General features: G+C 30.4%; 5 protein-coding genes across 5 annotated transcripts; all 5 read left to right on the top strand.

Moving 5' to 3' along the window:
* The first annotated feature begins 1,685 nt into the window (after positions 1–1,685).
* LOC111274577 (uncharacterized) lies at positions 1,686–5,473 on the top strand. Its single transcript, XM_022859320.2, has 9 exons — positions 1,686–1,838; positions 1,958–2,060; positions 2,187–2,307; positions 3,173–3,298; positions 3,421–3,474; positions 4,340–4,386; positions 4,655–4,768; positions 5,058–5,112; positions 5,185–5,473. Exons 2-9 carry the CDS (start codon positions 1,965–1,967, stop codon positions 5,199–5,201), a joined length of 630 nt encoding a protein of 209 aa, XP_022715055.1. The 5' UTR covers positions 1,686–1,838; positions 1,958–1,964; the 3' UTR covers positions 5,202–5,473.
* Positions 5,474–9,680: 4,207 nt separating this feature from the next.
* Positions 9,681–11,975, top strand: LOC111318596 (putative 2-oxoglutarate-dependent dioxygenase AOP1). The gene is made up of 3 exons (XM_022921467.2): positions 9,681–10,485; positions 10,581–10,902; positions 11,615–11,975. The coding sequence occupies exons 1-3, from the start codon at positions 10,115–10,117 to the stop codon at positions 11,861–11,863; spliced, it is 942 nt and encodes a 313-aa protein (XP_022777202.2). The 5' UTR covers positions 9,681–10,114; the 3' UTR covers positions 11,864–11,975.
* Positions 11,976–14,325: 2,350 nt separating this feature from the next.
* On the top strand, positions 14,326–15,876 carry LOC111318595 (putative 2-oxoglutarate-dependent dioxygenase AOP1). Its single transcript, XM_022921466.2, has 3 exons — positions 14,326–14,728; positions 14,835–15,159; positions 15,261–15,876. Exons 1-3 carry the CDS (start codon positions 14,355–14,357, stop codon positions 15,507–15,509), a joined length of 948 nt encoding a protein of 315 aa, XP_022777201.2. The 5' UTR covers positions 14,326–14,354; the 3' UTR covers positions 15,510–15,876.
* Positions 15,877–16,318: 442 nt separating this feature from the next.
* On the top strand, positions 16,319–18,898 carry LOC111274576 (profilin-4). Its single transcript, XM_022859319.2, has 3 exons — positions 16,319–16,526; positions 17,007–17,144; positions 18,543–18,898. The coding sequence occupies exons 1-3, from the start codon at positions 16,401–16,403 to the stop codon at positions 18,675–18,677; spliced, it is 399 nt and encodes a 132-aa protein (XP_022715054.1). The 5' UTR covers positions 16,319–16,400; the 3' UTR covers positions 18,678–18,898.
* A 3,098-nt stretch (positions 18,899–21,996) lies between these two features.
* Positions 21,997–23,498, top strand: LOC111274574 (uncharacterized). Its single transcript, XM_022859317.2, has 2 exons — positions 21,997–22,684; positions 23,072–23,498. The coding sequence occupies exons 1-2, from the start codon at positions 22,377–22,379 to the stop codon at positions 23,358–23,360; spliced, it is 597 nt and encodes a 198-aa protein (XP_022715052.1). The 5' UTR covers positions 21,997–22,376; the 3' UTR covers positions 23,361–23,498.
* Positions 23,499–23,504: the final 6 nt, after the last annotated feature.

The following is a 23,504-nucleotide window of genomic DNA, read 5'->3' as shown; positions in this document are numbered from 1 at the left end:
CGTCTATCTAAATGAAGACTAAATTTCATGTCATTTAAAAAATTATCCGTGATTAAAAAGGTGTTTCGTTTGGTATAAACTTGTTAGGGATCACATAGCTCTGAAATTACTTGTTAGGTTAAAAGGCTCTAATCTAATTACACTAGAAATAAAATCAAACAATTAATCAAATACATCAAATGCAACAATTTAATATGATTCAGTCTTACAAGCCTATGTTTACGAATGAGAAACAAGATTTATTAGTTGTAGATAATTACAAATATATCATATAAACTTTACTCAATAATCAGTACTCATAAGATCTTCTCAATCTTATTTATTTTTAAACAAAATAAAATTTGAAATTTAATAATATAAAATACAATAATTTTTAAATTTTAAAAATTAATCATTATTAATCAAATAAAATAATTTCAAATTATGAGCATTAAAATCATTTTAATAATAAAATTACTTTAATAATTATATTATTATAATAATTTTATAAAAAAATACCAAACAATCTGTTAAAGTTATAAATTTTAAAAGAAGTAAAGAGTGTTTATGTGACACCACTTTTTACCTCTAAAACTAAATTCAATTTTTTTTTTGGTGCGTATGTTTTAATTGAAGAAATCGATTATTAATAAAATTTAGTTTTCGTTTGAATTTCATTGTACTTTTGATGTGATGTAATTAAGTTTATTATATTTTTTAGTTGAATTTCGATTTCAATAAAATTAAATCAGTATAAATTTTTTATAATCATAATTATAATAAATTTTTTCAATCATAATTATAATAATTTATTATTATTATTTTTAATCTTATCACAATTAATATTATTGTCTATCTAAATGAAACTTAAATTTCACTCCATTTAAATAATTATCCACGATTAAAAAATGTGTTTCGTTTCGTATCAATGATTGTACTAATTCTTTTAAAAGGCAAATAATGTTACTAAAGTTAAAAGCTTAAACTTTTTTTTTTTATCATTCAAGGGGAGATCGAGCCCTACATAAAAGGGAGGAGGGAGGATTAGAATTCAAATCCTAACCTTGATATCTTCTTAAGACTAACTTGATCACTAAATCAAACCAAGCAACCGAAGACTAAAAGCTTAAACTTAATCTCAAGCATACATTCTCTTTGTTATATAAGTTCAGCTATGTTGAACCACTTTTACTACAAGAGCAAATGAAAAAGGAACATATGCTCAACGTAAAAGGAAATTGACAAATGATTTTGTATACAAAAGAAAGATGAAATGACAGAGAAATGCAAGCCCACAGCGATCCCAATTGATATGAAAACGAATTGTTTAATTATTTATACTTCAATTAGTTTTTTAATAAATTTATTTAATAAAAAATAGTTAAAAAACAACTAAAAAGTTAAAAAAAATATTTAATAAATAATAAAGTAAAAAAGAAAAAGAAAAACTAGATTAAAAAGTAAAACAAACAAATAAAAAAAAATTAATAATAATAAAATAAAAAAGGTAAAATTTTGGGATCCCACTCCTCTCCTTTTTGTGTTTTAACTGGAGAGACCAGTTATTGGTGAGATTGACTTCCACCTCAATTAAAAGAACACCGACGGCTAAGATCATTTCATTTCAACAAAAATTTAGTACAACATTAAACATAGTACTAATAAATAATAATCACATTAACGACGTTATTAAAAAAAAAAACCTTAATGAAAAACGTTAGGGTTTTCTCCTTCCTTTTGACGCTCCGGCTACGGTTCTCTTCTACCTCCTTTTAGTCAGCGTTTTCAACTTGCCGCAGGCTCCATTCTAGCGGCTTTCTCCAACATCGTATTTCCAGCCAAGCTGTGAGCCTCCGCAGGTTAGTTATCAAGCCTTTCTTACCTTTGGTGTGTATTCTTTTAAGGGTTGCTTCCTTGCTTGACATTGTATCTTCTTAGAATGGGAATGGAATTGATTACTATAATTTTGGGTGTGTAGTGGGTAGATGTCTTATAGGGGACGTGGGCGTGGACGTGGAAGGGGGTTTGGTGGAGGTGGCTTCTCTGGGTTTAATAAGCCTGAGCCATTTGTGCTTTTCCCTGTACGTATCCTCGACTTGTTGTTTTCCGGGGCATGGGCATTGAGCCCTCTGTTCTGTAACCTATGTATAACGTATGCAGATTAACTTTTATTTATTTATTTGTATGCATATTTTGTCGATTTGCAGGATGTTGAATTACCTGATATAAAAGGTGTGCCTGAAGAGAAGACCTTGGTCATCTGGAATTCAAGGTTGCACAACTATTGGAAAGCTTCTCCTTACTATCTTGAAGAAAATGTTTCAAAGAGTGAGTATTTGAAAATTTTCTTTCTTCGTTTTGAAATTTAGCTTTTGATTAGTTAGAGTTGGTAACATAATTTATAGTTGTAAATGCGTTGAATTCACTTCAAGTGAATGATCTTTTCGCGTTGAAAGAAACCAAAGTCCTAAACAAGTCTTTCAGAAATTTTCAACCTTTATTTGCTTGTTCAAATCAAGAATATTTGAAAATGTCATCAGACTACCATGCAAGGATGCGTCATAAGCAAACAAAGAAGTTGCTTCCTTCCCTTGTGTTAAAGTTAGGAGAACTATGCTCATTGAATTTCCTTCAGTTATCTCTTAAATTCATTAAGCAGAACTATCAAATTAAACCTGGGTAGCAGTTTAACTCTGTGGACATGATAAACGCTTTGCTAATTCTTATTGTCATTACATTGCATCCTAAACGTCTAGCTGTGTTATTATTATGCTATTTCTGCATTCTGCAATGATTTCATTGTAGTGATTCACCCGTGTTTGTACAAACTGTTTGCAGCAGCCTCAAAGGAATTTTTTTCACTTCCCAATGTCACCAGACATGCTGCCCAGAATTTCCATGTTTATACCCAAAACTAACATTTAAAATATTATGCTTTTATGTGAAAGAGTTTCACACCATTGTATTCCTCATTACTATACTTGATTCACAATTTTTAAATATTGATGTTGTGCCACATATGCCAAGTTTGTCAAAATGGCCAATTCTCTTTGATGCAATCTTATATTTTTGGTTCTTAACTTTCCCCTTTTGCCAACTGCATAAATTGGCTCTTGCTTGCCAATAATATTATTGCAAAGCCATAGATCTTGATTTTAATTATATGTTGTTTTTTCCCTGAATGTTATGTTAGAAAACCAGAGCATGGACATTGAAAGATTTTCTGACTGGGGGAAGCCAAAGAACACCTCAAAACGTGATAGTCTTAACCAGATTCTACAACTCCAATCTCATAATTTTCCAAAAGAATTGATTGGAGGTTCGTAATTGAAACAACTCATGCGAATATTGACCTTGATACTAAAAAAATATGTATTATACTTTAGCTTTTATCTTTTCCTTTCTTTGCTGGTTTAGTCTAATCAAATAGTGAAATTTCAGATTTAAGGAGAGTGCAGCGGAGTGCCAAAAAGATGCGATGGAATCTAGACTCAGGTTTGACAAGAAAGCGTGGCTTATTCTTGCTTGCTTTCTTGTATTTTATATTACACATTTATTGCATAGAGTGATAGACTGAAAATGAATTCCTTTAATGGACATTATTTCTTGAATTTGCATATTTCAAAGAAACTTTCAATCTTTTGCATGTTTATATTATTCAAAGGGCATTATCAATCTTAAAGTTCTATGGTCAGTAGGCTAGCTGCCTACTGTACTACTATACAGATGGTTTAATGGGCTAGGCAACCATATTTCTCTTCATTCTTGTAATGAATTTTGGAATATAATTTTATTTGCAATGATCTGAGTAGCTGGAGCAGTGAATTATAGTGTTCAAGTAGGAAAAGTCTATGATTTTCGTTAATACTTTCTATCCCATTTTTGTTTTCATTATTTTAAGTGAACACAGTAGTATATTCTTTTTCTCCAATTTGAACCCATAACCTCCAAGTCAGAATGGAGCAAGCTTATCTTTGTGCCAATTCTCACTCTCATAGTGATGTTTTTTACTTGATGGCATAAAAGAGAGTAGCTATATCTTTCCAATCTTGGTTCAACACTTTAAACAACGAATTCTGGTTTCCCCCTGCATTGTGCCGGTATCAACAACTGTTTTTTTTAGTAAGGTCTTGTTTCAACTTGTTAATGGCAGCATTCAGATTGACGTGTTTCTGATATCTTAATTTGTTAACAAGAAGCTTTGGTAAATACACTAGTCTCAATGACCAGTGTTTGGAGTCTTTGCTAAAAGAAGGAAGTTACTTATTTGTCTAGAATAGTTGTTTTCTGTTTTTACTTTGAAAGGTGTCTTACAAATGAATAGTTTAAACTGATTTACATTTTTCTTATTTGTAAACAGGCCTGCAGAAATTGGATATGTTTGAGAAATTTGAACAGAGTTTTGAGGTAAATTTTCCTGGCATTTCTCATGTGCGCATATACTTTGGACTTTGGATGACCTGCTTCTGAAAAAAAAATCCTGTTGGAACTTGGATCATTTTTTGATCTCTACTTTCTTTTTCTCATTTAGCTTTGTAATAATAAAAAGAGTTTTTTGTTTTTATGTGTGTGTTTGGTCATATCATTCTCATTGTGGATGCTTGTTTGCCTCAATAAATTCCTAATGGTAATTGTTAATTCCTAGCGGTGATTGTTACATGTCTCTACTTGATAGGATAAAGACAAAGAAGGAAAGGAAAAGAAAGGTGATGGAGAAGAAGAAAATACAGATGAAGAACCAGGAGAACTGTCTGACGAATCATACAGTGATGATGGAGATTATAATGAGGTCAGCACAAACCTTTAGACGCTAAACACTTATGAATTTGATCAAATTTTGCTCATTATTAACTCACATGATATCTGCATCTGTTATTCCCTTTAATTAATGGTACATGGCAATATTCTCAGTTAGAGAAAGTTTGAATGGATCCTTTAAACTTTAATTGAAAAGAACAGCAGCTTAATTTTTTTGAATTTAAGCTTATTCATTTTTTAAAGAAACATAAACAAGAGCTGTATCTCTGTATGGGATTTTTTTTAAAAAAATGTTGCTAGTAATGTTTCCAATCTTGCAGAATGAACATTTTGATGATGATGAAGATGACTATAACCTAGAAGATGACCGTGATGGTATGCATTTTCTTTTTCTTCTGCTTATTTCTGCAACCGAATCCGCAGCTAATGCTTTTTTAACTGTTGCAGATGAACCTATATATTAATTGCTCTTCAATTGGAATGTTGGACTTTTTAAAGTTCACTTAGACATGGTGTGCCTGCTGGCATGAGATGAAAAGAACAAAATCACCGGAAGTGCTCTTGCCCTCTAACTTTCCCATTTTCAGTCTCATTCTTTTAGAATTTATCAAATATTGTCAGTTTGAATCCTGATTCAAACATGTTAAAAAGGTATACTTCGATTCTTTATTTTTTGGTTCAAGAACTTTCAATTCTTTGTCACTGTTAATAGAAAGAGAAGATCCAACATTTCCAATTTGGGTGTTGTTCTTCTAACAGTAGATGACCCCTTCAGTCGCTTGAAATCTAAACAGCCTTTGGTTGTTTTGAAAGGGTCAGATAATAGTCTCATCAATAATATAATTATTTATTAAAAAAAAAAAACAAATTATGTTTCCATTTAGAAGAAGATTGTCACCCATACATATATGAATAATAATTGACTAGGCCATGGCGTGACGAACAATTTTAGTTTTATTAGTCGATATTAGTTTTTTTAAATGAAACGTGTTTAATTTAACAAAGTTGAAAAGGAAAAAAAAAATTTTTTTGGTACTTATGTGCTTGTTATTGGACATGCTTTTTAGTCGTTGATTGGCCTTTTTAAATATTAATTTTAAACATATTCATGCGCATCACTATTTATCTGAAATACTTAGGAAGAAAAAGTCATTATGTAGAAAAATTAAAAAAATAAATTATTACATTATAAAAATGTATCGAGTGTAAATTAATTTGTATATACTAGCATCTATGCATAAATTTGATATAGATGATTATATGTGTTTGTAAATCTATCCTTTTTTACTGGCGAAAGTCAAAAATGATTTTATTTAAAATTTTAATAAAAAATATATTTGCAAACATTAAAATTTTATTTAATTTTAAAATATTTGCATTTTACTCTCAAATGCATGCACTTAGCATATTTTTTAAGTAAATTGATGATAACATCGTATCTAGTTAGGAAGATGATTTGGGCAATGATGAAAAAATAAACTGATAGTGTTTTTTTTTTTTTTTTTGATAATGACATTTTGCAATATAAAATTAATAACAAACCATATAAAGTCACTCTTATCTTAAAGTTTATTGGGTTTGCTTAACCCAAGCAAAAGTTGACTTTAGGCGTTGACATTATCCCAAAAAAATATATAATATGGTATATATGCGTACTTTTTTCTTTTTCCACGTTAATTTAATGCAAAATAACCCTTGAAAGAATTTAATACAAAAATTTAATGAGAAAACAAAAAATAAATAAATAAATAGACTCTGTCCATTCCATTTTGCTGTTTTGGATTTCTATGTTCATGTTTGATTAATGCTAATTATGAGATAATTCAGGGAAGCTCAAATCTTATTTTACTCATTAATTTTTTTATCATCTAATGTCGTTAAAATTTATTTTAATTTAAAGATGGATTATAAGAATTAGATCATTAATAAATATATATATTGACTATAATTCTGTACATGATAAATATAAAAAATAAAAATTTTTAAATATTAAAAAAGTGGTAATTAAATTACTAACATCTTTTTTTTTTAATTAAATGACTATTTTGTAACTTGACAAAAATAAAAAATAGTTTGTAGATTAGTTTCAACAAAAATTTCTGTTATCAAACTTTTCTTTGTCAAATTGTCTTAATCATATGTGATGCGCTTAATCTGATACGGAGAAGCAATAATTATCTCAAAACATCAAATAATCGATGATACAAAGAATACTAATCATATCTATCGGAGAGTTTTTAGAGTTATATATTAATTAATTTGGTTAAATTAAGATTAAGATTTTATTAAAGAAAATTCACTTCTCAATTCTTATAATTACAGTTATGCTCACAAATAATCTTTGATAACAAACCTTCTCATTGAAATCAAAATTTTAGCATTTTAATTTTCTTTGGTCGAAAGCCAAATTTATTGCTATTGCCGGCTAAATAAAAGAGAAAAAAGAAAAAAAAGTATCCGGATTAGGCAATTATATTTACGAGAATGTTAGCTGATCCTCCCTCGTTCGACAATCGCTGTCCACTCAACACTCTCCATTGGCTAGTTCTAGAATCTAAATAACTTCTTCATCGGAGAATTCTAGGGTGCTTCAATAATGGAGCATCTTTATAATTTTTTTTTCCCTGTTGAAGGTGCTCTTGATTTTTTTTTTTTTTTTTCTAGTCACAACTGGTAATTAAAGAAATACAAAGCTTAATTTCTTGAGAGTGATAATTTCCTTTAAAATTCTCAATCTTTTTTTTTAACCGTCAAAAATCAAATGATTAATAATATATTCCTATTTAAGGAATCGATTTACTGCTTATCGTCTTTATGTCAACAAACAGAAATATATCTGACAACAAACATCTTCCCCAAACTTAAATAGCATATCAAATTATCAATCCAACCGACATGAATTTTTTTTTTTTATAAAAATATTATGCTTTCTTATCAGTTATCATCAATTGGGACCCAAATAAATAATATGATGTACAGAATTTCCATATCTATCTATCTAGTAGTATTGGCGTGTGTTAGAACTGTGCCTCTCCTCATCATTATTCTTTATTGTCTCTTCCATTGCAAATTCGAAGTCCACCTCAAGAAAGTGTAATTCAAAATTTTCTTTCCCAAAAATTGAATTCGCATCACCTAAATCAAGAATTTCTTAACAAGGATTATTACTATATATATGTAATAAATTAAAACTTCGCTAGATTATTATAATTTACTCTTTTCATTTTTTTAACTGTTAAAAGGGAAAACCGAAATTAAACGTTTATTTGTATATATATTTTTAATGGATTAACATTAAAACATGTAATTATATAATGAATTTTATATTAGAAGCAATGGACATGATGTGCAAATTTGTCAACGTGTGGAGCCCTGTATTTTGGAAGGCGGTTCATGTAGGACATAGGAATTTATGCAAATTCATGTAAGTGAGGTGGCTTCGAGAAATTCGACATATCTTATTGATCAGATAATATGTTGAGTGTAGCAATGCTTTATAGTTAACCGGTTAATCTGGATTTTATGTAAAAAGAAAAAAAAAAAACTAAAATATAGTTAGTTGTCTAGCAATAAAAAATTTAAAAGAAAACAGCATTAGTCCACTTTTTTTTTTTTTTTGTAAGAAAATTTAATAATCAATAAGAAAGTCAGCTCTATTTTTTAATTGTATTGTTTTTTATTTTATTTTATTTGCATTTAATAATAAAAAAAAAAGACTCAACTGTTGGACGGCTAACTGTCTATTTAAGCAGGGTCTTTGCCGCCTCATTTAGGGCGTTGGACGGTTGAAGACTACTGTAACAACAGCCAATATTTTTCCAGCTAAACTGGTAAGAAACTAAGAACACTACTTGGCTTTTTCAATTTCTTTTTTTTTTTTAATCAAGGATTTTTTTCGAGCTGCGTCGATGAGTAGATTAATCTGCTTGCTGCTGGCTTCTTGCTTCTTTTTTTTTTTTTTGAAAATCAAGATCTTAAATTAATAGCAAAATGGATGGTTACAATAATCCTTAAAAAAACAAGAAGTAGTAGATCTTACAAAAACACAAGTAAGCAACAGTTAGTTATGAAAACCACTCTATATGATTTTGAGTTCTATTCACACCTAGCAAAATCGTTAGCAAATTCATTAGCCTCTCGCGGCACATGAAATTTTTCCCAAGTTTCTAGTTGCTGGCTACTTGCTCTTACTTTATGCTTTCATGTATCTTTCAATATGCTGGGGGTTATTTTCATGCTTGAATTAATTCAGTACTATTATATGATTATATAGTATATCCTGTTTTACATTATTGGGTAATTAAGTCAAAAGTGTTGCATGTAAGTTAAAGATTGTTTTCAGCTAGAGGCGTGATCATATTACCTAACCCTTGGAGGATAAATTAAAAGTAACAAAATAATATCGTTGTCATCGTATTTTATACCATTTTATGAGACTGTTTATATAAAGGAGATCACAGGGATAAATAATGATTGTAAAAATTAATTGAATTAAAATTAAATTTATGAGATAATCATTATCATAATAGTCACAATGCAAAATTTTTTGTACCTATGCTTGTTTTTTTAATTATTTTACTCAAAAGCTATATCTGATTCATGGAATTAAACTTTGAAGAGAAGGAAGAAAGTTAAAACGTAAAAAAATATAGATAAAATAAATTATTATTATCTTAATCAAAACCGTATGGTAGTAGGAAAAAATTTTTAAATTTAGCTTGAGATATTGGCAAATTTTGTTGTCTCTACATAAACTGAAAGCTTTGACTTCGTTTCAAAATCAATTTTGTCGTAGTATATGTAACAAATAAGGTCAAGGGAGTTAGAATCGTTTATAAACAGTAATGACATGAAATGATAAATCCTAGGGGGCAGGTAGCACTACAAGAAAGCCAAAATTTAATAAATGTATATTAATTTATAGAAGTTAGTAAAGTGTATCTTGTTGTTCCTATTCTCTGATCATGACAAGTGTAAGTTGTCGTCCACAAAAAGAAAATATAAAAGTAGAGGTGAAACTTTCTTGTAGGAATTGGCCATGCAGAGGAGCAAAATTTTCAAAGATCCTTAGCTAATCAATGATCTTTCCACTTTATTCAGCTAATGATTTTTCTAAAATGACAGCCTCCCCACAAAACCAACCTCATTAGCCACTTTCCCACCCGGTGGTACACCTTTTTGGATTTCTGATGGAGAACTAGTCAATTCTTTCTAGCTTGGGAAAGAGGACAGAGCAGAAGCTCGATTTTCACGAGCAAATTCCTAATCCGTTCTTGTTTTTATGGTCGTGGAACATGCATTTGTAGACCAGAAAATGTGTATAAACTGCTATTGATTACTTAACCTGACTGGTTTAATTGCAGCAGAAATTGAAGTCATGGCTACCCAGTCAGCTGTCATGCTCCCTGTCATAGACCTTTTTGATGAGAATTCCAAGCCTGGAACTGCCTCTTGGGTCTCTAAATGCAATGATGTTCGACTAGCGCTTGAAGAATATGGCTGTTTCCTCACTCCTTATGACAAAGTTTCTTCACAGCTTCAGGATCAAGTCTTTAACTCTGTACAACAGTTGTTTGCTCTTCCTACAGAAACGAAGGTTCAAAACACATCTGATAAGCCTTATTTCGGTTACTTTAAACATCCTTCCATTCCTCTTAGTGAAAGCATGGGCATTGATAACCCAACGATTCTTGAAGGAACTCAAACTTTCACGAATCTCATGTGGCCTAATGGCAACAAAATGTTCTGGTATGTATAATCTGATTTTTTTTTTTTCATAAAATAATGAACATATTGAGAATATCACTGACAAATCTTTACTATATTTTTTTGACATTGGTTAGTGAAAGTGTTCACTCGTACACAAAGCTAGTATCCCAACTGGATCGAATGGTGAAACATATGGTGTTTGAAAGCTACGGTGTCGGGAAGTACTATGACTCTCACATCGATTCCACCAGTTATCTTCTTCGGCTCATCAAATATAGAGTACCCGAGGAAGGGGAAACTGATACCTCTGGCTTTCCTCACACTGACAAGAGCTTCTTGACCATACTTCATGACAATCAAGTTGCCGGGCTTGAGACAAAAACTAAAGATGGCAGGTGGATTGCTGTTGAGCCCTCAGGTTCAATGTTCATAGTCATGGCCGGTGATGCATTCTTGGTCAGTTTCTTTTTTTTTTTTTTAAATAATCAAGAAACCCCACCTAAATAAAAAAAAAATAATGTTGCACCTAAAATATATATTATTCCTAGTTGATTGCCTACACAACTTTAGTTCTAGCGGTGAATTAAATATTTATACAATTTGAAACAATATCTTTATAGATAACTCCTTGGTTTAGGTTGATCATTCCCTTTTATTGATCGTTTCATCAGCTCAAGCATTTCTCACATATACAAGAAAAAAAAGTAAACCCATGTTGAGATTAATTCTAGTTGAGAATTTGGTTTTGGCTTCTGCCTAATACCCATATATTTTCTTTGTGATAATGAGTTAATATCCTGTGTTAACTCTTGAGTAATCAAATTCTTACAAGCAAAACTTAAAACTTCATTCAATTGGTTAATGTAATTATCTTTCAAAAATAATATTTAATAGATTTGCATTTCAAATCCCAGCACATGTATTATCTAGACATTAGCATCCTATGTACACAAAAAAAAAAAAAATTCTTGCAAGCAAACCTCCCAATCAAATCCTTAATTACTAGTACTTTATTTTTGCTGCGTGGAGCTGGCAAAACGAGTTATTTCTGATACTCAACTAGGCTAGCTGATGAACATGTGAAACTTCCTGTTTGGTATTCATATTTTGGCTGATGACATTTTTTTTTTTTCTGATAAACTGTTTTGGATATATGAATTAATGGTAGGCATGGAGCAATGGAAGAGTACACTCCCCAATTCATCGTGTGGTTTCAAAGGGCAAGAAGGAAAGATATTGCCTCGCATTGTTTTCGTTTAGCGGTGCGACAATACAAACACCAGAGGAGCTAATTGATGAGGCTCATCCATTGCTGTTTAAGCCCTTTGAAAATATTGACCTACTCCGATTGTATTCCCTTGATGATGTTCAGAAATATTCTCAAATGTTTAATGGCGAGACCAAGTCTGGTGCATGATTTAAGCAATACCATTACTTTTTAATCACATCACAGGAAGAAATATTATATTACATTTCAACTTTCTTTTCCAATAATAGGGAATAATAGTTTTATGATCAGTTCATAAATTAATGTACCCTTTCTTTTCTTTTTTCTAGTATATATATGTACCAAATGTGATTTCTGAATTATAAATTGCTTATGAGTATGAAATTTCTAGTTGAATGAATGTATAGTATCAAAAACGTGTCCAACCATGCATATGTATTGAACAAACTGATTGGTAGAGAATGAAAATTTCAGAGAAAAAAAACTTGCAAAGAACTAAAACCCTAAAATCTATTGTCTCATCAAAGAATATTAGTCATGTTGTCTCATTGGCTTAATTTTTTTTTTTATTTCTTAAGTTTTATCAGTTTGGATGTTTTTATTTTTAAGATTAAATTTCAATATAGTGTTTTTATCTTAAGTTTTAGAGATAGAGTGGGAGTAGTACTTATCCATTAAAACGTAGAGTTTATAAATGCAAAGTTACATCTTCTAAAGTTGAATGTAAGTAAAATTATTTGAAATTGAGTTATTTTATTCAAGATTTCTTTTGTTGTTGAATCTCCTATATATATATATATATATATATATATATTAAGCATTCGATCTGAAATTAATTAACAAAAAATGAAAAAACTCAACTTGAACATAAGATTCAACTCAATACTTAATGGATATGAAATATATAACATTATTTTAACACATTCATTATGTGTAAATAAAATTATCAAGTGATTAATTCTGTAGTGATTTAATTATAAAATAATAAGAATGCAAAAAAAAAATTTTAACTTTGATATTATATTAAATATTTAATAATTGATGGAGACGCTTTATTTAAATATAAAACTGATAATAAACAACTCAAAACTCAAAACTTAGACAGACTTGGGATAACACAACTTTTAAAGCCATATATGAATCTTTCTCGTTTTCACCATAATTTCAGGCAGAAAGACTAGGAAATGGCGAGGAAAGAGTAGGCAGGACGATCATATCAGTCTTTTCATATTGATCTTAGGAACATGTGGATTCAGCTGATAATTATTGGGCGGCTGTGCGGTGGTATATATTTTAAGGTTGACTTGATTTTCATTCCTTAAATTGCGAAGCCTGATTTTGATTTATTTATTTCTACTTGCAATTAATGTTGGGACTTTTTTATTTTGTTGTTTCTTCTTTTACAAAAAACGAACGATGTAATTGTTTGTTTTTATGGGACGTCGGTGCCTGCTTGCTACATTGCAACCATATGGAATCAAGTTTAGATTAAATGACCAAACCGGTTGTATCTTAAAATTATTGTCAGGCAATCTAATTAATTTAGTTTTGTCTCTATAAAGTTATAGGAAAATTAATTCTTAATTTAGAAAGAGGCCTAGTATATCTGGCTACCACCCCATATGATTATGAATTATTAGATATAGCACATACAAGCTCATAGGCATACAAACGTGGAATATAGTAAATTAATTAAATTAATCATCATAAAAACTAAAACTTAATGCAATTGATTTATATAATACAATAAATTTAAAATTTAAATTTCAACACATATAATCTTTTTTTCTATCTTCGGGATATAATCTTATTTTATACTAAAACCCATATCTAATTTATAATGATTTTGTAATGTTCATTTAGAATATAGGAAACTCTTTTTGGTAAATTATATGGAACTTCCTAATTAATGCCCTATTCCTTGCATTATTTTTTTTTACATTTTTTATGATTGATGATTATTTAGCTATCTTTGTAAGTTTTTATTTAATTTTTTAATTTTCTCTCCTTTATTTCATTTTTATGCACTGATGACTAATTATTTTTTTTCGCCATTCAATGACTAATTCTATGTTGTTAATAATTTTTTAATCTCCTTTCCCTGTTTTTCTTAAAAGATTTTTTACTTTTTCCTTAATAGTTTATCGGCAAAAGATATATATAATTCACAGCTTGTTTGTGGAGTGCATTTTGATATAAGCTGGAATTGAAAATCAAACATTTCGTCTGTGTTTAAAGAAGAACATGTTATCCATAATTATTCAATTATATATAAGTAATTATTTATATTTAATGTACTATAAAAGTTGGTTAAGTGCTGGTACGTTGATGAAATCTAGTATTTTGTTTTTGGCCGGAGATTGAATCTAGTTTTTTAATCTGTGCATTGAAAGTCAGCTATATTTCTTTAATTTTAAGTCTTGCTTAATATTCTTGATTCATTGAGCGATCGGCGCCAAAAGCAGCAAAAATATATATACAAGGGGCGGCAGAAGTCTAATCCAATAGTGGATTACAACTTTATATTATACATATTCTATTCATATAAAATGCTGAACTTACACTGCCGTCGGTGTCTATTTAAGCGAAGATTTGTTCAGCTCGAAATCATATGCAAGTGTAACAACGAGGAGAAATATTCCAAGCTTAACAGGTTTACGCAGCTGAAAAATTAACTATCATGGCACACCAGTCTGCTATCAAGCTACCCGTCATTGATGTTTTTGATGAGAATTCCAAGCCTGGGACTGACTCTTGGATCTGCAAATGCAAAGAGGTTCAGCTAGCTTTTGAACAATATGGATGCTTCTTAGCAACATTTGACAATGTTTCCTTACAGCTTCAGGAGGATGAAGTCTTCGAGTCTTTACGAGAATTGTTCCATCTTCCTACAGAAAATAAGGTTCAGAACACTTCTGATAAACCTTATTTTGGTTACTTTAAACATCCCTCGATTCCACTTTGTGAAAGCATGGGCATTGATAACCCCACCATTCTTGAAGGAGCTCAAAGTTTCGCAAAGCTCATGTGGCCTAATGGAAACCGAATTTTCTGGTATATATGTGTAATCTCATCCATTCACATGAGTTCAAACGTGCAAGATTAAACAATAGCATCTACTAACAGTTTTTTTTTTTTTTTTTTACGTTGTTTTAATCAGTGAAAGAATATATGCATACGCGAAGCTGGTGTCGGAATTGGATCGAATGGTGAAAAAAATGGTGTTTGAAAGCTACGGTGTAGGAAAGTACTATGACTCCCACATCCAATCCACTGATTATCTTCTTCGGCTCATCAAATATAGGGTACCCTTGGTGGATGAACATGACATTGATGGATGTCCTGATCACACCGACAAGAGCTTCTTGACCATACTTCATGATAATCAAGTTGCAGGTCTACAGATAAAAACAAAGGATGGCAACTGGATTGGCGTTGAGCCCTCTGGTTCTATGTTCGTTGTCATGGCTGGCGATGCATTCTTGGTTAGTAAATAGTACTACTTCTTTTTTCTTTCGGAAGTTACAATCGCATTCAAATATTAATTACTGTGATGCAAATTCGATTTTTGTTGTTGTTGCTTTAGGCATGGAGCAATGGAAGAATACACTCTCCGATCCATCGTGTGATTATGGAAGCAGCTAAAAAGGAACGATACAGTCTTGCATTGTTTTCCTTTAGTGGTGAGACAATAGTAACGCCAGAGGAGCTAGTTGATGAGGCTCATCCATTGCTGTTTAAGCCCTTTGATAACATGGACTTACTTCGACTCTATTCCCTTGATGATGTTCAGAAATATGTCAAGTTTTTTTCCCAGGCCAAATGCGGAGCTTGACCCAACTTTTTTTTATGTATACAAGTTCTTTTCTTCAAGGAAAGGCTTTGACCACATTTAATCTTGAAAAAATCGTATTTAATTGTTAATTGTTCATTAGTCAACCATCTTAATTAAATTTATGGATTCAATGTATTATTCATAACATGTGTATGATTAGGATGAGATATCTTTCCAACTAAAATATAGTAACAATTATGAAAATTCTTCTAACATTTCTACTCTTTTTTTTTTTTTGCTAGTTTAACATTTCTATCTCAAATTGGGCATTTTCACAACTATTTTTTTGGCTTATTTTTTATTAAACTTTACAAATAATATTTAAAGATTATTTTTTTATCTTATTAACTGTATATGAAATTTTTTTTTTTTCACGCTAAAACACTTAAAACTTGAGAAAGTTAATATATATGTGTGTGTATATATATATATATATATACACAACATGTATCATTTTTAATAATCAAAAGCCCCAATCGAAATGGGTTTATTAAATATTAAAGGCTTTGATGGTTATGGCCCATTGCTACCAACTTCATTGGGCCCTTCTCCTTTCACTTCACTCTTGGAACTAATCCAGACCAGATCATCATAATGACGTGGCAAAAAAAAGGATAACCACGTCACCTCCCCTCTTTTTTGTCCTTTTCCCTTGAACGAAAAGCGAACGTGAATGGCACTTATTCAATCACGCTAATCGTTGAGGAAAATCGTACGGTCCAGATAAGATCACAGGGCCCCAGCATTATGGGTCCCACATTTCCACGTTCCTCTAAAACCACAACTCCCTTCTATTTATACTCCTTCCCCCTCCAAACGTTTTCTTCTCGAGCCAGTTGAAGAAACAAAGAAAAAACAATTGACGGTGATCGATCGATTGATCAGAGAAAAATGTCGTGGCAAACTTACGTTGATGATCACTTGATGTGCGAAATCGAAAACGGCCATCACTTATCCGCTGCTGCAATCATCGGTCATGATGGCAGTGTTTGGGCCCAGAGCTCGTCTTTTCCTAAGGTATTACTATCTCTCTCTTTGTGTTTTACTTTTTAAGAATGATTTTCTTTCTTTTGTTTAGATCTGTTGGTTTGTTATCAATGATTTAGTTAATTAATCCACGTCGATCTCAGGATCTGGTTGTTTATTTGTTGATTAATCCATTTTAATACTAGGTTTATTAGAATTTAGATAATGTGGTTATCCAATTTTACTTTATAAATCAAATAGTTGGATCTGTATTTATTATTCAGTGATCTGCATTTTGTTTGATTTCATGTTTATAAAATGTTTATAGTCTGAGAAAGTATGAAATCCTTTTGCTCCATTTCATCATTCGGACCCGAGTTTGTGAAAAGTACCACGGAACCTTGACGAGTATAATGAATGACTGCTTAGGAATATCAATTATCGACCTAAATGATATAAATATATTCTCGTGGGATCATTACTTTTCTAATTAATATGGGTTTTTTTCCATTTGGGGGGTTTTATTTGCAGTTTAATCCTGAAGAGATTACTGCCATCACGAAAGATTTTGATGAACCTGGGTCGCTTGCACCAACTGGGCTGCACCTTGGTGGCTCTAAGTATATGGTAATCCAGGGAGAGCCTGGATCTGTGATTCGTGGGAAGAAGGTGAATTAATGCTCTTTTAGTAATCTTAGTTATCACTAGTTCTATTGAATTGATCTATATTTAATGTGCATTAAGCTTATATGGTTTTTAGCTATTTATCATATGTTGTAAGTTTGCCTGCAATTTGGAGAAGAGATTGAATGCATGCCTCTTTAAATAGGCGCTAGTAAACTCTATGAAGAGTAATACCTTTTTGTCCAACTCCTTTAGCACGTATAAGTTTCTAACCAGAAAGCGTAAATGCCCTTGAACTTCGTATTTAGTTACATACTTACATTACTATTAATGAGTGCTGTTAAACACCTATTCCTACAAAAAAAAAAGGATTATAAGGCAGTGCTCTTTCAAAAAACCAGCATTCATAATGTCATGCAAGAGAGGGAGAGAGATGGACCTTTACTAGCTAGTGTTTACTTACCTTCCTGAGTGGGTATAGGGAAATAATATCTGATTCTGTATTAGTTGCTTGTTTGCTACATACAAAGATCTTTCTTCAATTTTTTCTTTTTTAGTAATCTCAATAATGCGTTGTTATGAACTTAAAGAAATGGCATGTAATAATGATAGAACCACATGGTCTCTTATGTGGTGCCTTTTCCAGAATTCTACAATTTCATCCAGCTTTGATTTGCGAGTCCCTTTTGATACAGTATCTTTCTCACTAAACACCCCAAAGACATGGATGGAAAATTGCTTTAGGTTTACTTTTTTGAAAGTTTTATTCCTAAAGCATTTTTCACTTATCAATTGTCAGCCTTGCCTTGGAGCATTTGTCATTATCATTTATGAGTACATGACAGATACCTAACTATGCTATGATTGTGTTTTATTAAGTCCTAACTATGCTATGAAGGTGTTTTATCAAGTATAATCCAAAGTGTCTTTATCTGATTAGGTTTCCATCATGCCTCAGGACATCCATCATTTTCTTGTTTTAGTGCACAGAAATGTGCAACTAGCTGTTACTGTTTTTTTAATTGCCTTCTATATTAGAATTGCTGAGTACAAGCAAGATGTCAGGGACCATTTGTTGAGGATAAGTTATCCCTAAGTTGCTGTTCAGACTGATTTTTTAATTTCCTTCTTTCATATGACTGTGAAAGATAGTTTCATAATATTTTTTTATTGACAAAGTAAATGATGTGAAATTCCATTATCAGCTTGAGTTTTCTTTATATTTATGAATTTTTAAATTTATAATTTTTTAAAGTGTGAATTAGTCCTTATTGTTGCTTGCTGACAATATTTTGGAGTTGGAGGAGAAGGTTGATTTTAGCTACTTGTTTGATAGAAAATAATTAGTGCATTGAACTGTTCTGAGTTATGGTTTAACTGATAGTGATGACAGGTGAGAGCTAAATAAATTTCTCTTTGTAATAGTTACCATTTATTTTGCAGGGCGCTGGTGGCATAACTGTGAAGAAAACGGGGCAAGCTATGATTTTTGGCATATATGATGAACCCGTTACTCCAGGGCAGTGTAACATGGTTGTTGAGAGGTTGGGTGATTACCTTGTTGACCAGGGTCTGTAACCCTCACCCCTGCTTGTTAATTTCCTATTTTACTTATTGGTTATGGGCTTGCATCTTTTTCCATAGCCATGAACTGGCATTGAAGGTTTTTTTGGAGTTGGTGATGATAATAATCATGTGAAGACACTAATTGATTTTTTGGTTTGGTAGCTTTTCTGATTCTCCAATTCCCTTTGTTCCCGTGATTATGAGTATTCATTCTCCCTTTTGTTTTGACTCCAGTGGAGTTTGCTTTTCTTACTAAAATGCTTTTTGGATATATAAATATTATATTATGATATCAGAAATTTTGCCCTTTACTTTTTGCTGTAGCAAAATTTTACATATTTTTGTTGATTTAATTAATTAAATCTTTCAAGAGCTTCTTGCAGTATTCATCTCCTTATAAGGGATGGGGAGATGAACTCTCTTTTCTGCGTTTAGGATGATCCAAAATGGTACCATCAAATTTATATATGCTGACATCTGGAATTAACTTGTACATGGATTGAATCCAGTGTCTCGTTTATACTTGCAAATCTAAACACGTTTTTAATTTGAAGCCAAAGCCCCCATGTAGTTCAAAATTAGTTATTAATTTAATTTTTAAAAATAAATTATCAAGATATATTATAATGAGGCCCCCACTAGTTTTTAACCGTTAGATATGATTGTGTGATTAAGGACCACTATGTTTATCTTATCAGGAATTTGAAAAAAAAAATGGAAATTACAAAAACATTGATGAATTCCTAATATTTTGATTTTGTTATGTCACATAATTAACTATTTACTAAGAAAGAAATGACAAATTTAATAATTTTTTAAAATTTTTTCTTTTACCGTGAAAATTTTCATGTTGTTTACTTGATTTTCAATCAATTATTAAATTTATATTTAATAATTATATAAATATAATAAAGAAAACAAACTTGATATTTTATATAAAATATAAATAAGTAAATAATACTGAGGAAGAAAATTAGATTTGAAATATATCTAAAATTCAAATGGTTAAATTTTAAAATTAAATAATCTTGATCTTCTATAAATCTTAATTTTTTAAGTTAGTTGCCTATTATGTAAATTAATTGACCATCTAGATACTTATTAAGTTGCAAAAGTTTATGAATAGTCTTATGTCTATATTATCTAGTTATTTAACATTCAACATTTCGATTTAATATATGTAATCAAATTAATTAAATAATTAAGACATTTAACACTATTCGAGATAATTTTCTTTTAATAATTCAGTATACGTATGTCTCCAATAATGTCATCGATCAAGCAACAAATCAACACCTTGCCGACAACTTCTTGTGTTGGAATTTGGTACGAATTGATGATTTAGGTGTTGTTGTTTCGATAAAATTCAAGTTGTCTCTAATTACGTGTGAATGAAATAAGAAGATTAAATAAACTATTGAAGTGGCGGTGGCGTCCCCCAAGTTCTTCTACCGCAAGATTTTATTATTTTTCTTTTTTGGGGAATCTTATGGATTGTATAATGACAAATGAAGCCCTTGGATTATAGTAAAACTTTCACCTAACTCCCTACCCTTTTTATTTATATCAATTGAATCTTCAATCAATTATTTTGCCTTCAAATGATTCTAATTTGGACGCAAATTACTGAGGTACCAATTAATCCATGCTCCCTGTTAGGAAACTTAAAATTAATACATTTACTCTTTTTTTCTTCATTAATTATTCTTCCTTTTGAAAAGAAAAAATAATAAGGTCATTGAAATTGACATCTATCGTGCATTGTACAAATTATTCTCAATTTAATATTTCAAAATGATATTGGACTCTACTCTACAATTCGTTTCTATCTATTTTTCTCCACCTGCAAAAGCAACCTCTGTTAAAAGTCAACACGACAAAAAAAGCATGAAGCATATTTCAATATGAAACGTTAATTAAGAAAGGAATATTATATGAGCCAAAAAAATTTTGAATTTAACTGTTTGCTATAACTTAATTGGTTATATCATTCATTATATTTCTGCTGTGCTAATCTAGCATAATGTATCTCAAATCATGTGAGATTTATATTAATATATAATTAAGCATATATAATTTTTTTTATAAGAAGAAGTATCTAAATTATTCTAAAATTATACTACAATACATCATTATGTCACTAGCCATGCGTATCTTTGCTCATTTTTTTAATATAAAAAAATTTAAAGTCTACTCTTTGAATAAAAATTATAATTAATCAATAAGTCATATATTTAGATTCCTTAAGTTTATACATAACATCACTTTCCAAAATAAATATATTATTAATTAATATAACTTGTGATAATTTCGTAAGCATCACTAATGAATTATTAATTTAGTAATATTAAAGTTGGTTTCAAGATTTAATATATGTTTCAAATTCAAATCTCAATTACAATAAAAAAATTTTAGTCAGAATTTGAAATAGAATTTCATTTTTTTAATTAAAAAGATTAACTTAAAGATAAGAATTACACACTATAATATTATATAATTTTACGTTAATTCTATTAGATTAAAAATAAAAAACCCACCAAATATGAAGTCTGTAGGGCCTACTATATAATTGTAGAAGAACAATTTTAATGATGTTGAACTTTGACAATGGAACTTGCAATAATAATTAATGTTAAAGAAAAAAGTGCAAAAGATTGGTCAGTGGTTATGAGACGTACGGTGCGTCAGTGAGGATTGGGCTCTGAAAGGCAACGAGCTTATCCTCTTTGTTCTAGGTCAAGCCATCAAATTCCAGAGGATGAGAAAGACATATGGATAAGGGCTATCTTAAATTTTTTTTATTATAAAAAAAAAAAAACCTATGCCAGCGTTAACATTGACAATGACCTATCCAAACCAACTAGCAAGTGCATGGAATTTTCATCCACCCAATGCCAAGAAACTTATCTATCTTCATCTTCAATTCTTCATGGTTCGATCAGAATATCAATATGGATTATTATTTTATACACGTTACTGTATCTTAGCTTTATGATTGGATTCAAATCTTTATTATAAATACATATTAATTAATATCAAATAATATTGATTAAGATAATTTTAAAGAAAATATATTAAATTGTTGAATTATATGAATTTTTTCTTAAATAATTTTTTAATTATTATTAAACTTATATATCTATAAGCATGGAGTATATTGATTTACTATTATTTTTTACATTTCAAGTTGTTAAAAGTTAAATTTTTCTTATTGAAATTAAGATTTTAATACCAATAAAATCACAAAATTATTGACTTTCATTATTATTTTTATTATTTTTTTAAATATACTTCAATGAAGCATTCATCAATTCTTAATTTTGCTCATGAAATTTTAGAGTCCCAAAGTGTTAGACCATTTTCTATCCATTTTAGATGTAGACATCGATGCACGTGTCATATTTTTCATAGAAATCCCATGTTTCATGTACAGTTTTTTTTTTTTTTTTCTTTGAGCATCACGGAAATTTGTGTATTTGCTGTCATGTAAACATTATCCTTTAAAAAAAGTAACCAACCTGATCCATGTATTCTTTTATGCATATCAGCATGTGAAGTTTCTTTTTATTTTTTCTCGGTGTTATATAAATCTAAATCTTCTTCAGGTTTCAACATTTGTTTTTTGGGGTAGTTTCTGAAACTTGATTCCATTAGTTGGCAAATTTCCTGTTTTTCTTCTTTCTTCTGCTTCCAAGAATTGGAATATCACAAATGGGTGAAGGTCATCTGAATGGAATGTTTCAAGCTCCAGGTTTTGTTGTGAACAAGGATAAACATGATCAGAAACATGGTGATCATCGCTGGATGAACATGGAAGATGATGATATTAACAATATTGATGATGATGTAACTGCAACTTCTGAATCGTCACTGGGGGAATATTCAAGAAGTTCTCAGGGATCAATTTCTTCTTCATCAGACTTGGTAGATGATGCATCTTCATCAACTTCAAATTCTTCCACCAATTGTAATGGACCTTTATATGAATTGTCAGAGCTCATGGCCCAACTTCCCATCAAGTAAGTATATATAATAGAGCATGAGCGATTGATTTTAAGTACTATAGTTAACACAGAAATGGGAAGGCCAGGTTATAAAAATTTCAGAGCCAATCAACAGATAGATCTGCTGATTTTCTTTCTTTTTGGCCATTTTAAGATTATTATGACAGGCTGCAAAATCTTAAATTTCTCTTTTCTTTCGTATGTTGGACTGTCAGGGATTCAATCCATGGTCTGAAACTAAAAGTTCAGCATTCTAACAACAATTTCACCCTTGGAACTGTTAATATCCAAATTTAGAACTTTCTGAACTATGAACTTCCTCTATCTAAAACATTTTATAGTGATTAAATGGAAAGCTTTATTCTTCATTTATGTAAATGTTTTTCATGGGTATATATGCAGGAGAGGACTTTCCAAGTATTTCCAAGGCAAATCTCAGTCGTTTACATCCCTTTCAAGTGTAAAAAGCATAGAAGAACTTGCGAAGAAAGAAACTCCTTACAGAAAGAAAATGAAGGCGTGTAAAAGCTATGGGGGTGGGTTGGATACCCACAAATTGTACACTCTTCCAAGGGCCACCATCTCAAAGAAAGTCTCGAGAAATTCTATGTCATCCTTATCTTTTCCAGGCAGAAGAAGTAGTTTTTTAGGCGGCAGGCCTCCTCTAATTCCCGTACAAAAGAAGTTTTGATCTGTACATAGGGACTTTATCAAGTTGCATAATTCACGGCAACACTGTGATGATCAAATCTATGGCCAAAACTCTATTTTACTAAATCTTTTTTATGGAAAAGGCCAGAAGGCAAAATTCCAATTTGTGGCTGCCAAATTTTGT

The sequence above is a fragment of the Durio zibethinus genome, chromosome 26 (genome assembly GCF_047325235.1).
Source record: "Durio zibethinus cultivar Kanyao isolate XHJ-2024 chromosome 26, ASM4732523v1, whole genome shotgun sequence".
Taxonomy (NCBI): Eukaryota; Viridiplantae; Streptophyta; class Magnoliopsida; order Malvales; family Malvaceae; genus Durio; species Durio zibethinus.
Note: the sequence above shows the minus strand (reverse complement) of the source record. Positions and strands in the feature narration are given on the sequence as shown.

Coding starts and splice junctions, on each gene's coding strand:
- LOC111274576 (XM_022859319.2), top strand. CDS start 16,401: ATGTCGTGGCAAACTTACGTTGATGATCACTTGATGTGCGAAATCGAA. Junction 16,527..17,006: donor AGAGCTCGTCTTTTCCTAAG/GTATTACTATCT, acceptor TTTTATTTGCAG/TTTAATCCTGAAGAGATTAC. Junction 17,145..18,542: donor CTGTGATTCGTGGGAAGAAG/GTGAATTAATGC, acceptor TTTATTTTGCAG/GGCGCTGGTGGCATAACTGT.
- LOC111318596 (XM_022921467.2), top strand. CDS start 10,115: ATGGCTACCCAGTCAGCTGTCATGCTCCCTGTCATAGACCTTTTTGAT. Junction 10,486..10,580: donor AATGGCAACAAAATGTTCTG/GTATGTATAATC, acceptor GACATTGGTTAG/TGAAAGTGTTCACTCGTACA. Junction 10,903..11,614: donor TGGCCGGTGATGCATTCTTG/GTCAGTTTCTTT, acceptor AATTAATGGTAG/GCATGGAGCAATGGAAGAGT.
- LOC111318595 (XM_022921466.2), top strand. CDS start 14,355: ATGGCACACCAGTCTGCTATCAAGCTACCCGTCATTGATGTTTTTGAT. Junction 14,729..14,834: donor AATGGAAACCGAATTTTCTG/GTATATATGTGT, acceptor TGTTTTAATCAG/TGAAAGAATATATGCATACG. Junction 15,160..15,260: donor TGGCTGGCGATGCATTCTTG/GTTAGTAAATAG, acceptor TTGTTGCTTTAG/GCATGGAGCAATGGAAGAAT.
- LOC111274577 (XM_022859320.2), top strand. CDS start 1,965: ATGTCTTATAGGGGACGTGGGCGTGGACGTGGAAGGGGGTTTGGTGGA. Junction 2,061..2,186: donor AGCCATTTGTGCTTTTCCCT/GTACGTATCCTC, acceptor GTCGATTTGCAG/GATGTTGAATTACCTGATAT. Junction 2,308..3,172: donor TGAAGAAAATGTTTCAAAGA/GTGAGTATTTGA, acceptor ATGTTATGTTAG/AAAACCAGAGCATGGACATT.
- LOC111274574 (XM_022859317.2), top strand. CDS start 22,377: ATGGGTGAAGGTCATCTGAATGGAATGTTTCAAGCTCCAGGTTTTGTT. Junction 22,685..23,071: donor ATGGCCCAACTTCCCATCAA/GTAAGTATATAT, acceptor GTATATATGCAG/GAGAGGACTTTCCAAGTATT.